Here is a 13,463-nt window from a genome sequence, read left to right as displayed (position 1 = left end):
CCCAAGCATTGATGACAATCTAATATTTTCAAACTCATTGAAAGTAGACATCTGGCACTTGAATGGAGCCTAATTGTTTGCCTCTTAGCCAGCTCCATTTTTGGTTAGGTTACATCATGGAATGAGACATGGTACTTTAAAAAAGTCTTTGGTTCAATGGAAACAACAAGCTAGACAATGTGGAAATTTTGGGCCCTCCTCTAGGAACGACTTTTTCCTCTCATGATGTTTACTTGGGGTACTACCCTTGGATCTATTGCTACAAAAACGAGAAATTGTGTATACCACTCACAGAAGGCGAATTCTTCCAATATTTACAATATAATTGAGTTTGACACTTGCTACAACAACGCAAAATTGTGTATCCACTTGTATACAATATACTTCTTCCATTATGTTGCCTATTGTCTACAATTACAATTTCTATTTTTCGGTTTTGGATGTTCCTTTAGCACTTTGGCATCCTACCAAGGGGCGTCAAAACATTTGTTGTCCATTTCTCATTTGGGCTCTTTCGGGGATATGGTCCATTAACAAACATTATATATACTTGCAACATCTCCCACATGTAATATGAGGTAGTACTGAAAACTTTGTGCATGTACACACATGTATCTGTTGCCAGTGATTCCTTCATGGGGAATGATCTACCAAGCATATTATGTGTCAAAACGTTCGAATGATGCCGCATTGTGTTCGTCTTTTACCATATCAAGTTCTTATAACATGAGCTTCAATTGCACCACTACATTCATTCTTATTTTATTTTTTCATGCAAGTCGTTCATTGGAATCTCATAGAAAAGTTGGTGCCCTCTAGAAGGAAAAAAGGAATTCCGAACATTATTCATCTAAGAGAATTGCTCAAAAGAATTCGAAGATAAATCTCAAAATCAAATTATAAAACTTCCATCAAACTTATTTGTATCCCAATAACCATGTGGTCCCCTCCACATAATTTCCGTATCATATCTTGTGTGATTGTTGTCTTTTCGAAGACATATCAACAATTTTGTTTCCCAACTTCCCTTCTGTATCATCTATGATGCTAAATATTGAGAGCTTTAACATTTATGCATGAGGTAAGAACTTAGAAGGGTTATAATATGCTAGTGATGTATTGTGAGCAAGCACTTCACCAATAAAAAAACTAAAGTATTGACTTAGATGTGAGTGATTGCTTACTACTAACCCACCCAAATCACTTGAATAACTAGATAAAGAATGAGAATATAAATCATTTGCATGGATACGAATCCTCAAAATGTTAGATCCACCAATGGAAAATGGATAAGGTTGAAATTCTAAAGAGTTTGGCGGTTGTGTGGTGCAACTTTCCTATACATAAGTAATTACGCTCCAAAAAGTGAGCCAAATATAAATGAGTTGAGTCAAGCCTGCAGTGTGTGTGTGTGTGTGTGTGTGTGTGTGTGTGTGTGAGAGAGAGAGAGAGAGAGAGAGAGAGAGAGAGAGAGAACATGTATGTCCTATGGATAAGTTCAATAAAGTGTTCTCCCATCAATATAACTATTAACACTTTGTTACTAGGGCATATGTGATAAGATACTTCAAGATTTCCACAAGGTCAAGATGTTTGAAACTTGTCTTGTAGGGCCTTCATTTGCTTTTTGATATGTCTATTGCGATTCCTTGTTGGACTTCTTTAATATTTTATAACCTTTAAGAGAAAAAGCTCCAAATAGAATATGACCTAACATGTTTGAAAAGAATATTACCTTTAAAAGGAGGAAATGCTTAACAATAGACAACCTTTTAAGAGATATTTATCTTCCTCAAAAAAATATCTTTGAAAAATATTACCCTCCAAAGTCAGGGTTGATCATTTGTAAAATATGGCCATACATGAGAAAACGTAGGCTATCATAAGGTCAAAAAGTTCATTACTGTGAGTACTCCCGCATGCACACCAAACTTAACATCCTTGCTCTTTGAGTTCTTCTGTTGGGCGAAATCCCAAGGATCGGTTTCTCTAGAGATATACAAAGATGTCCCGTTTTTTAAGTAGCAAGTCATGGTTTGAGATGCAAGACAATGTTGCAAACAATAATAGTTTTTTTTAACCATCAGCTTGCAAGGTTTTCATTTTTCACTATTGCAAATGGCAAGATTTGATGTGCAGAGTTATTGAGCTACTTACTTGATGAATCAAACATGCTTGAGGACTTCAGATAATGCAAGCTATTAGTATTGTTGAAATGTCAATTGAACATGTCCGCAAACGATTACCAAAATGATTTAAATATTTCTATCAAGACAAAAAAGTCATGGAATGGTTTATCTCTTTCCCCAAAATGTGGGTTGTGCCGTTTCGTTTTTGCCCTTTCCTTTTCCAGTATATTTCTTCACTTTAACTTAAAAGGAAGTCGTATAATAGTTCAATGAATATGTTTAATATCCCATTACTACAAAAGAAGAATGAAAAATCAATCAATATTTTTTTGGAAAAAAAAATAACAAATAAAAACCAATCAATATGTATTGTTTCTTTTCTGTGACTTTGACCAAGTATTTTCATGCATTTGTTAACATAGCTCACGGGGGGAAATGATGTTATTACACGCTTAAATAAGTGAATGTATGGCATTATGAAGTAGTTTACATATTTTAAAACGATCATAAATTATGGGTTTCCCTTACTTTACTAAAGCCCATTATCCGCCCTTATAAGTATGGTATTTTGGGTATATACATAATGAATGTATATACCCAAAATACCATACTTATGGTATTTATTATGTACGTACGTATGTGTGTGTGTGTGTGTGTGTGTGTGTGTGTGTGTGTGTGTGTGTGTGTGTGTGTATGTGAACTATATAGAAGCTAAATAACATGTAACTAGTTCTACTTTAACTCAAACTTAAATTTGGAATTCTTTCCACAAGAAAATCATAGCAATTGTTTTCTACCATTAAGCAAATGATGACAAGAGGGATTTGCCTTCCCATTTTTTCAAAAGCCACTCCATGAATTTGGATTCAACATGTGTAGACATTTAAATCATTCATTGTAATGGAATAGCAAAAAAGCATATTAGACATGTTTCCTTAAACTCGTACTTTTATTACAAGACATAATTTCAACATATAAATTTTTATAGTAATCTTGCAACTAAGATTCATGTAGCATTACTTTTATTCTATTAACATGTAGTCTTCCTTGAGGTTCTCAATGGCACATGTGGGTTGAACGATGAACTTATCTATTGTTGTTGCAATGGGTGTTTGCGAGATAGGCCTTGATTTTCAAGGTAGACAAAATGAGTATTATTTTAGGAGTAGACATATGTGCACATGTATATTCAATATGCATATGCCATGCTTGCCTTAACCTTGAAGCATTTTACACTTTCTAGTCTAACAAACAATTCCGCACATGTATTATTTATACTCAAAACCTGGATTGTGCATCATTAATCTTCGCGGACTAGTCTCCTCTTGCCTCGAATGAAGAATACAATTCTTTAACACTGAGAATTAAAGGGCAACAACTATAAAGTCTAATAACAAATAATATATTTGACAATTCATATTTCAAAATCTTCACCATACTAGTTGAAGATTTACGTTCCACAAAAGAGACTAAATGTTGTCCATTATTCTTTCAACTTTTCCCATCAATAAGAACCCATAGCTTTCCAAAAAAGTGTGTGATTCTCACCCACCATTCTTTCAACTTTACCAAGAGGATGCAATGATAGTTCAACATAATACAACAAAGATTGATTTTGTGGAGAAAATATGATCATGCTCTAAGATTCATGGCTTTTAAACGTGACTTAAAACAAGATTCAATGGATAAGTGTAAACACATACTTAGGTTAAAGCACAAAATATGCATCATAACATGACATTACAAATATTCATAGTGGTTTTTGTTTTCTCATACATCGTTGGTTAAAATATAAAGATAAACAAAAAAACCAAAGTTAATCTTCACACAATTATCAAGAAACCACTCCCTTGTATTGAGCCATCTCACTATGGTTTGAGAACCAAAAAGCTGATTGCCTAGTGATGCAATCTGAAAAAATAATGAGTGATTTCAGACTAATCATTCCATCCCCAAAATCAAAGGATCAGTTGAAGTTTTGTATTAAAGAGACAAGCCTCCATTTCCACCCCCATTCCCTGCCACCTATTGTCTAACCTACCTACTCTTTTGGAGGCTGTTCATGCCTTAACCACATGCATACTAAAGATTGACTATCCATTCTCTAGCTTATGCCGGATATCATTTAACAGACACATGAAAGCACAGAACCAAAACCAAATTAAGGTACAAATACTTACAAATCTTGTAGCAAATTCCTCGCATTTTATTGACATGGTATCAATATGCTTGAAGGGAAGCCTTCTAAATATGTGAGGTTTATGCAGACTAAATTTGATAAAATCCTACAATGCCAATTGTCAACATCCTTACTTTGTGGGTTTCAGTCATGACATCTTTGACAGTATTTATGGCAACATCCACATTCTCAACACTAAATTTTCAAATTCCACCATTTCATTCATACCAGAATGGCAAGATATTAGAAGAATCAGATAATCAACATTAGACCATGCAGGTTAAATCCCATTATCAGCATATAAAACAACTATGCTTTATGCAAACTCAAATCGATCTGTATTTTAGTTACTCGTGTACATAAAATAAATGCTCATTTAAGACTCGTTTTATTCTTCAAAATATCAGTCCCACTGGATTACTCCACTGAATGAAAGGTTTAAGATCTAGCTTCTCTCCCTCCAATTATAGAGAACTGAATGATGGACCATCAAACAATGGCCATTACAATCATGGGAAGCAAGGGAAGAGGAAAGCAAATGCAAAATCTCCTTTCCTCTTGACAAAAATAAAAGTAAATGATACACAACCCTCCATGCTTGTCGAAAATTCGCATGCTGTTAACAAAGTACACAGCAGACAAAAGAAACTTGTGATTGTATTCTATACAAATAATCAGTCAAAAAACCCTTCTTACAAAACTGAAAGATGTCAGTTACTCAGTTAGCCAAAGGTCCAAAAATGTTTCCTCCTTCCAATAGTAGAGAACTATGATGATGAACCATGAACCAATGGTCACAATGGTATTCAAACACATTTGTAGTCAACAATGGTTCTGTAGATGAATTAATAAATTCTTTTACTGTTATCCAGGCCATTTTTCCAACGACCCGAACTCGCTCATCCTGAAGTTCAAACTCAAATCTTTGATTCAAGCTAAATATAGTGCGCCATTGTTGCATGACAGCATCATACCTAAATTTAACATCACCAAATAAAATTAGATATGATTAAAATGAGGGATCACACCAAATTACCCCTAACTCTGGCAACTTTGGGTAATTTAAGGGTATACTGAGAAAAAACCAAAAAAGTTCTGAAAATGTAGTGTTTCACACTAAATTAGATTGGTGATAATCTTCTCTATAATAATTATTTTGTTATCTTTTCTACCCGCATAGAAGTTCCCCATTTGGATGTATACATTTGATGTAGTCTGAATTCAACCAAAGTCGATTCATTCCCTTTATGGACTTCATTTGAAAATACTTGTAGAAATTTCTATCAGCTTCTAGCACAGCTTTGGTGACAGCATAGTGAGCTTTCCAGCCATCTGGTGTCAGTACACAGCTCTGTTCTACAGTGAAGTCCTGCATAAGAACATATACAGAAAAACAAGTGTTGGAAGTGTCTTTTTCTTCTCACCTGACGAACAAGTATGACTAAAACCAATTGATTTCCTTGGGACTCAAGTCAACAGTACATAAATATAAAATATATCCTATCAATAATTAACCATTATAATATATGTATAAAGTCAAATTGCCCCAGTCGGTTTCCAGGTGGAAAAAATTAAAGCTTATTTTTATAACTTTCTCCAGGTTCTCCATTTAGGCATTGTTGTATATCTTACTATGGTTGGTTCAATTCTTCATGTTTTGTCTTTGCTTCTAGCAATAGTTACTAGATAAGCAATGGAATATGAAGAGAACAATCTAGGAATCTGACTCAGTGTATAGTATGTGATGTATCACACAAATATACATATACCACATATATATGTATGTGTTTGGTAGGATGTTTTAACTATTTTGATATAAGTAAATATGAGTGCATCATATATATATTAGATAACTCACGAATGCTTGTGAATTTAAAATAGACTATTGTTTATGTTTTCTCATTGTTTCCAACCAAGGTGTCGGTAATGATGCCTCACCCTCCTGTGTTCAATGGAGAGACTCACAATCCCTCTAAACCCTTAATTATTTCCTTTAGGAGTCTAGGAATGCCCTAATTGCTATTCCTAAATAACCATGCATCACAAAAATAGTAAATCTTGTGTGTGAACCATTCTTTCTATATCATCTTATTACTATTTTTAATTGATACTCTTTTCGAGGATAATTCTCATGCTAGATCTTTTTTTCTCTTGTACAAGATTACATAAGTCAAGGTCACAGCCATCGCCAAAGATAATGGATATTCAGAAGAGAAGTAGCAACCACACATTCCTCTATACATGTTGGTCAACTTCCTCCTTCCATTTCATATTAGTGGGGTTAGCTGATCAGATCATTTTTATAACTTACACAAATTTGTCTAACTGATGCCCCACCAAGGTTGAATTGGTGCCTGTTTCCCAGAAGTAACATAAAAAGTCCGTAAAATTCTCCGACATAAGGCGCGATTCTTCTGTTGCACGATGGTTCAAACCTCAAGAAATTGAAAAGATAGGACACATTCAATACCCTCTATACATCCTTCTATACTTTGTTTTGAGCTTTAAAACACCCCTCTATTAAAAAAATGGTGGTGTTACTTTGTTCTTTTACGACATTATTTAATAATCATTTTATTCTTAATTCCTCCCCCAGAACTCTTGAAATCAAGCCAGACAACATTGCATGGCCATTGAGAAACGGTTAGAGGGCTAGTAGTAAATAAGCAAGAGGAGCACACACCAATCCCAGGTGTGTGCATCTATACATAATACTGTGACATATAGAGTCACAATATTACAATAATAAAAAGTCACAGTATTGAGACATAAAATCACAATATTAGGTCGGGAGCTAAATAACATCACTTAAACACTAAACTGAGGTATAAATGGGCAGGCAAAGAGTGCCATCCGTTTTAATGATAAACCCTCTCTGAATAACCTTGCCATCCAGTGAGTGTTCTAAGGATGCACTCCCTTTCAATGATAAACCCTCTCTGGATATTCTTACCATCCAGTGAGCAGGCTACGAGTCCACTCCCTTTTAATGATAATCCCTCTCTGAACATCCTTACCATACAGTGAGCATGACACCGAATGCCACCAGCAAAGATCCTCTCTTGGGGGAACCTCCTTCCACAGTTTAGGGTTTAGTTTTGGTCATTCGTTGTATACTCGTTATAAATTCACCGTTCAGCACATGCAGCCCTCAAAGGCCGATATTCCTAGAGATATTCTTGCATGTCCTTTATTGCTTCTTCAAACTCAAGGAATTGGAATATCTTCCTGAACTCAATCTGCCCTTTAAGATTTGGGTTGGATGCAATGAGCTCCGACATGCTTGCTCAAGGTTTCCAATCATCATGCTTGTACAGGAAAACCAACCGCATTTCATCTAAGCTCAACCATGCATGTCATATATGTTCCATTGTAAATTCCTTTGCTTCGTGACCTGTGCACATGAACGGGTTGGGTTCCCAACTCTTCATTCCTTGTAGTCATCCTATTTCATTTGCAAGGATGATGGTATTTTGAGTGGCCTTTCTTCTGTTTTTCTGCTATTGTTTCCTACACACAAAGTAGGCATTTCACTTTTCCTCTAGCTGAGCATAGCAGCATATTTTAGTTCTGGAAGCTCAAGCCTGTGTTGAGTACCCATGGGGCAATTCCTCGTTTTACTCCTCGCAATAAATTTGCCACTCTTGGAGGGAAAAGAACATAATCAGAACCCCTCATTTAATCTTGAAGGTTCCATTGATTTTATTGGCTTGGCAAGGAGAGGATCTCCTAGTTACTGTATGTGTTCCAAAGACTATGAGGTCCTCGGATGTAGGTCTTTGATCACTTGTTAGATAGCACAGTAAAATGGAGAAAGAACATCACAATATATCAGAAACCCCAAAATCCTAGATTATCTAAAACAAAGAGGAACAATAAAAAAATCATGTCTAGGAAATAAATCTACAGAAAAAGAACAAAAAGTACAGCCTAAACCACGAAAAACAAAGAGATCATGTTCAAATGAGGGAAAAAATATCAATGCAAAGAGAGAGAGAGAGAGAGATGATTTTTAAGGTCATCAAGAGGAAGAAATGACCTATAGCAGAGAGTGTTACAAGATACATCTCCCTTGCTGGAAAGGAGGGTGGAGCCACATATTGTTCACGTAATTTCTTAAGACTTAAGGACACTCCTGTGCTTAAGAAGACAGATGGGACTAGCAACCATTACAAAGAATTTTTCCTAACCATGTATGCAAGGGCTTTTAGAATGGTATAAGGAAAAGAAAATGTATAAGCTGAAATAAAGAACCACCAAGCTAGATATCAAATTTCGATGTTCTGATCTTTTATTAATTTTTTCCTGGTCAAGTAATGCAAACATCACTGGTGATAGTTTACTTTCTAGTTAGAAGTTCTTGAAAGCTAAGTACAACTTTGTATGAGACTCTAAAAATCATGCCTAACAGCATCATAAGGGAGGCATTCCAATTTCCAAAACACATATTCCTCTGTTGTTAAAAACGTTGAGGCAGCTATCTTTCATTGGCACCTCTGCCTCTCACGCAACACATTACATACACCCATGCATTCAAGTGGGCAGAGAATCACATTCACAGCAATGGAGACCAAGAGTACAAAGCTACATGGTCCATGTACCCTTCAACCATCTCTGAGTTTCCCATAGTTACCTAAACACAGATAAATGCTCCATCATTTCATCTCCATTAAAACCAATCTGAAGTTTGAACAATGTGTCCCCTTATCATTACTCTTCACATACATACTCGTTATGCAATTCATGCTTGTAATACTACCCCAAGAATCACTGTGAATGGCAAACCCATCTTATACAATGAGTTCATTGTCATTAATTTTTAGGAGACCTGGTATCGTTTATTTTCCAGCATGGACAATCAGATCAGAAGCTACTTGTATTTGTCTCTTTGGGTAGCCTCCAATGGATTTTAACCTCTCTCATACATACACAAAGCAAAATGTACCTTGTGAAATAACGCCTTCCATATGCTATCGTCATTAGCTACTCCACTCATGCAAGAATTTGTCATGGAAACATTGCAAAGACTTCGATAATCTAGGTAACTAAGCATGTGTTGTGTTATCTCTGGTACAAGCTGCTCCATAATGGAAGCTCCAGACTGCAAAGAAGGAAGAAAGTGAAAATGAAAATGAAGAATAATGAACATAATTATGGAAAAGAAGTTCTAGGCAGGAAAAAGGACAAGATGAAGAAGATGGTGATGATGATAATGAAAACGATCTTGATAATTAAAAAAAATGCCTCTCTGAATCTCAGGACTGTAAAAAGTAAGAAGAACGAGAACAATATACCTCTTTCTGAAGCTCTAGACAGTGAAAAAGAAACTTGTCAACACGAGGAAAAAAGGAAGAAGAAGGAGAAATAGAAATAAATCAGACGGAGATGAGGATGAGGATGATGAAGAAAACAGAAATAATATACTTCTTTCCAAAGCTCTTGACAGAGAAAACTGAAGAACACGAAGATACTCGCTTTGAACCTGAACAAGGACGAAGTAAAATAGAAAGACATCTAAGAGGATGAAGACGAATACAAACAGAATAAATATCCCCTAAACAAAATCTTTGAACTACGAAGTGTAAGTTATAGACCGAGAAGGGGGAAGAAGAAAGGGAACGAAATAATGTCTGTTTCGGGGAGTTCTAAACTGTCAAAAGATACATCCATACAAAAGAAAATAAGGAAATACATGTTTCTGAAGCTGAAAGAATGAGAAAGAAGAAGCGGGGGAGAAAAAAAGATATAATCTGATCGATGAAGAAGAAACTTCCTGTTTCTGTAGGCGTAGCAAGGAGAAAGTGTAAAAGAAAAAGGGAAACAAAATGATGATGATGATGATGATGATGAAGAAGAAGAAGAAGAGAAGGAAAATACCTGTTTCTGAAGCTGAAAATCGTCCGCTTCTTCTGAGATCTTTACTTCAGGGGAGTGTGGAATATCGGGCTTCAAGAATAAGTTCCTTCGGTTTCTCACGAGGAGGTAGACGAGGAAGAAGACGGGGACAGATATGGCAGAGGGGGCCAGAACAGAGAAAGCTCCCATCGCAGGGAGGGAACCCTAATTTCCCGACTGAGTTTCTGTGCAGCGACCATGGAAGCTTCTTCTGCTCGTCCCGTGGGAGCACCACATGGTCGTCTTCTCAGACATCCCTCAGCGAAGGAAAATCGAAAGGAACTCTCGTGCATCGATCGCATGGTCGCGTTTCTTGTTTTCGGTTCGGTTCTTCCTCTTTAGGTTCGGTTTCAGGCTCGGCCTCGCGACACAGTTCGGGTTTCAATAACATACATACCCGCACTTCTGTGTAATTCAGGCTCGGGCTCGCGACACAGTTCTGTGCGTCGCCTGGGTCGCGTTTCTTGTTTTCGGTTCGGTTCTTCTTCTTTAGGTTCGGATTCAGGCTCGGGCTCGCGATACAGTTCGGGATTCAATAACATACAAATAATACATACACAGACTTATAGAATAGAAGTGTCGCCTTCGCCTTGCCTTTGCTTCGGTCCGCGTCTTAGGTTCGGGCTCGGTTAGGTTCGGGGAATTTATGAGACTCTCAAATTTCTGCTTCCCTTTTTGGTTCGGTATTCTCCCTTAGGTTCGGACTCCCGGCCACTCGGTGACATGGTCACGAGAAAATGGCGCCCAACGGTGTCGTGATTCTTCTTGCCATGAAACCCGTCCCGTGCCTTGTGCTTTTGTCGGCCTCCTGTCAGGAGCTCTTCATTTCTCCAGGAGATGGCTCAGACTTATATATGATCATGCCCCTGTCTGGACACTGTCTTTTTTTTGTAGGCTCGGCGGTGGCTCGTGAATCTCCGGAAAATCAAATTTAAAAACGTGCCATTAGTGTTCTTCTTGCATTCAGATTTGGGTTTTGAGCCATGAACTTTTTCCTTGTTTTAGATAATGATGCACGACTGGTGCCTAGCTGAAAATATTATGTTCATGTAGCACCACTTGTTGCGGTAAATAAAGTTATGGCTTCAACGATTCTCTGACGAAATATATCCAATTTTCTTTCACCTGTCTATTAGTTTTTCTTTATAGAAAACTCTAGGGTATAGAACGAGGCGTCAAACTTGTCGTGAAGCCCCCCATGGGAATCTTTGTATGCACATAACATAAAATCATCGACCATAAGAGAGATGGGAACACGTGTTCCATTGCTTTCTTATTCCCTCAAAAGTTTCGATATTTGTTGTTGTAGGTATGTCTGTCTACCTATCCTTTTCCACTTAAAAACACACTCACACCTTAACTAGGTTTGTATCACACAACCGTAGCCTACTCACAATTGTAGCCCTACTCCTCCACGATGATTGTGTCTATATAGCTTACTACCTCATTTGAAAAATCCTCATAGAAATTTCATTGTGTGATCATGCCTTCCAATTAAATATGAATGTTTTCATTTCACTTTGTACAAAATATTGCTCAAGGATATGTACCTGTGAAGTACGGCCTTGACATTGAAAACCTATTTACTTTACTATAATTGTGTTTGCAAAAAAATAGGGAAACATCTCACATGTGAGAGTGTGTGACTCGAGTAACTTGCCATTCATAAAAGTCATGGAGTCAAGGTTTGTGCATCATTGTCCATCACATCTAGACTCCTTAGGTTTTGATTCAAGGCATTGATTGGGCCACATAAAAGGTGTGTTACTATTGGCTTCCTCAAGTTTGTGATGATCTTTTAGCCAATCCCATCTTGAAGTTTTTCATCCCTTACATGTCAATGACGAATCCTGCTAGTGGTATATTAACTATGTTGTCTATCATATTAAAGATAAAAAATTAAACAAGTTTGGAATTTGAGCATTAGAATTCAATTAAGTGTAAATGGGATCACACATGGGTTTGGGGAGAGATAATAATCCATGGAAAACGTTAAGCACCGATATGCTTGCAATTATGGGCATGAAAGGCACATATCTAATTATACTAGCCAAGTACAAATTTTAGATTGTTGAAAATGTCCTATTTTACTTTGAAGATTAATGAATTTGAGTCAATTCCACAACTCGTTGACAAGAAAATGGTTTCAATTCGGAGGTGACCAATTAAATAATCAACCTCTACACAAATATGAGCATCAACTGGTTGTGGAATTCTGAAGATAGTTCCCACTTTGTATGTACAATGTTTGTGTCTTGTAGTTCTGTCAAGATGGACTCAATTATTTTTCAAGCTTCCTTTGTAGAGTCACAAACTACCAATGTACAACATAGTAGTTATAATATTCTCACTTATTGCAATACCTTGTCTTTTAATTCACAGGTGGTGTTTAATCTTTTCACATCTATTTGTTTTGTATGGGTGTGACACAAGGCAACAGAGAACATATCGACTGAATCAATTGCATTAAATTAGTGCATTAAGAGTGTAACATTCCACTAGGATTTAATGCCATTATGGAATTAAAGGCCTTCTTCGCACCAAGAAATCGGAGTTTGTATCACTTTTTTGTAGTACTTCTAAAGCATAAGACAACCATTTGGTGCCCTAACTTTCACAGTAAGCGAGGAACAAGCACCAAACATGAAAATTGGCATCACCTCTACCAACCCCATTCCACTTTGGAGATGATATTAATGACAACTAGTATTGCTACATTATTAATTAAGTAATTAACAAATATTGATCAAAGGGAGATTCCTTGATTTGTGTATAAGCCTCCTTGTGTAGTCTCTTTGTAATAATCCTTCCTAAGTAATGGGAAAGTAGCTTCATTTTGAAAAAAGAAGAAGAAGTAATTAACAATAATTTATTTTTGAACTGATTAAAGGTGAAGCAAGCCATTAAATGCAATGATGAAGGACCTCAACATAAACAAATGGGGCCAACGGCAATATAAGTAAATTTCAACCTATGTGAGGCATTTATTTTCATCCACACTCTAATCATGGTTTATTTTCCTCTTTTGGAGGTCTTGAATCTTAACCTCCTATATCAATTGACAAACAATGTTATGAGCCGCTTTGTAAATTCAACAATAAAGCTATTAAAATGCAGTAGGATGCATGCGTCATTGGAAACCAATACTTCAATGGATTTCACAAAGGCTTCAAGCTTGTAAGAAAGAGGTGCACATTTCTAGACCTGGGTTTTTGTGAAAGGCATGTGCATATAACTAGGTTATGGGGTTTTGACAAGCT

At 36.5% G+C, this 13,463-nt stretch overlaps 1 protein-coding gene across 1 annotated transcript; it reads right to left on the bottom strand.

Annotated features, from left to right (window-relative positions):
* Positions 1-4,947: 4,947 nt before the first annotated feature.
* LOC147847546 (F-box protein SKIP8-like) lies at positions 4,948-10,453 on the bottom strand. The gene is made up of 4 exons (XM_087339061.1): positions 10,186-10,453; positions 9,254-9,409; positions 5,481-5,677; positions 4,948-5,282 (listed from the first exon to the last, which is right to left on the bottom strand). The coding sequence occupies exons 1-4, from the start codon at positions 10,351-10,353 to the stop codon at positions 5,027-5,029; spliced, it is 777 nt and encodes a 258-aa protein (XP_087195187.1). The 5' UTR covers positions 10,354-10,453; the 3' UTR covers positions 4,948-5,026.
* Positions 10,454-13,463: the final 3,010 nt, after the last annotated feature.

This window comes from Azolla caroliniana, unplaced genomic scaffold (assembly GCF_043228905.1).
Source record: "Azolla caroliniana isolate FFs.n. ecotype wild unplaced genomic scaffold, voAzoCaro1.0.p SCAF_877, whole genome shotgun sequence".
NCBI classification, from domain to species: domain Eukaryota; kingdom Viridiplantae; phylum Streptophyta; class Polypodiopsida; order Salviniales; family Salviniaceae; genus Azolla; species Azolla caroliniana.
The sequence above is the reverse complement of the archived record's forward strand: the minus strand, read 5'-3'. Positions and strand labels throughout refer to the sequence as shown.

Bases quoted from the DNA above. Each gene is read 5' to 3' on its own strand.
- LOC147847546 (XM_087339061.1), bottom strand. From the start codon at position 10,353: ATGGGAGCTTTCTCTGTTCTGGCCCCCTCTGCCATATCTGTCCCCGTC. The intron at 9,410-10,185 runs GTATTTTCCTTC...CCTTCTTTGCAG, and splicing joins ATTTTCAGCTTCAGAAACAG to TCTGGAGCTTCCATTATGGA. The intron at 5,678-9,253 runs GTACATTTTGCT...GTTCTTATGCAG, and splicing joins GGAAGGCGTTATTTCACAAG to GACTTCACTGTAGAACAGAG.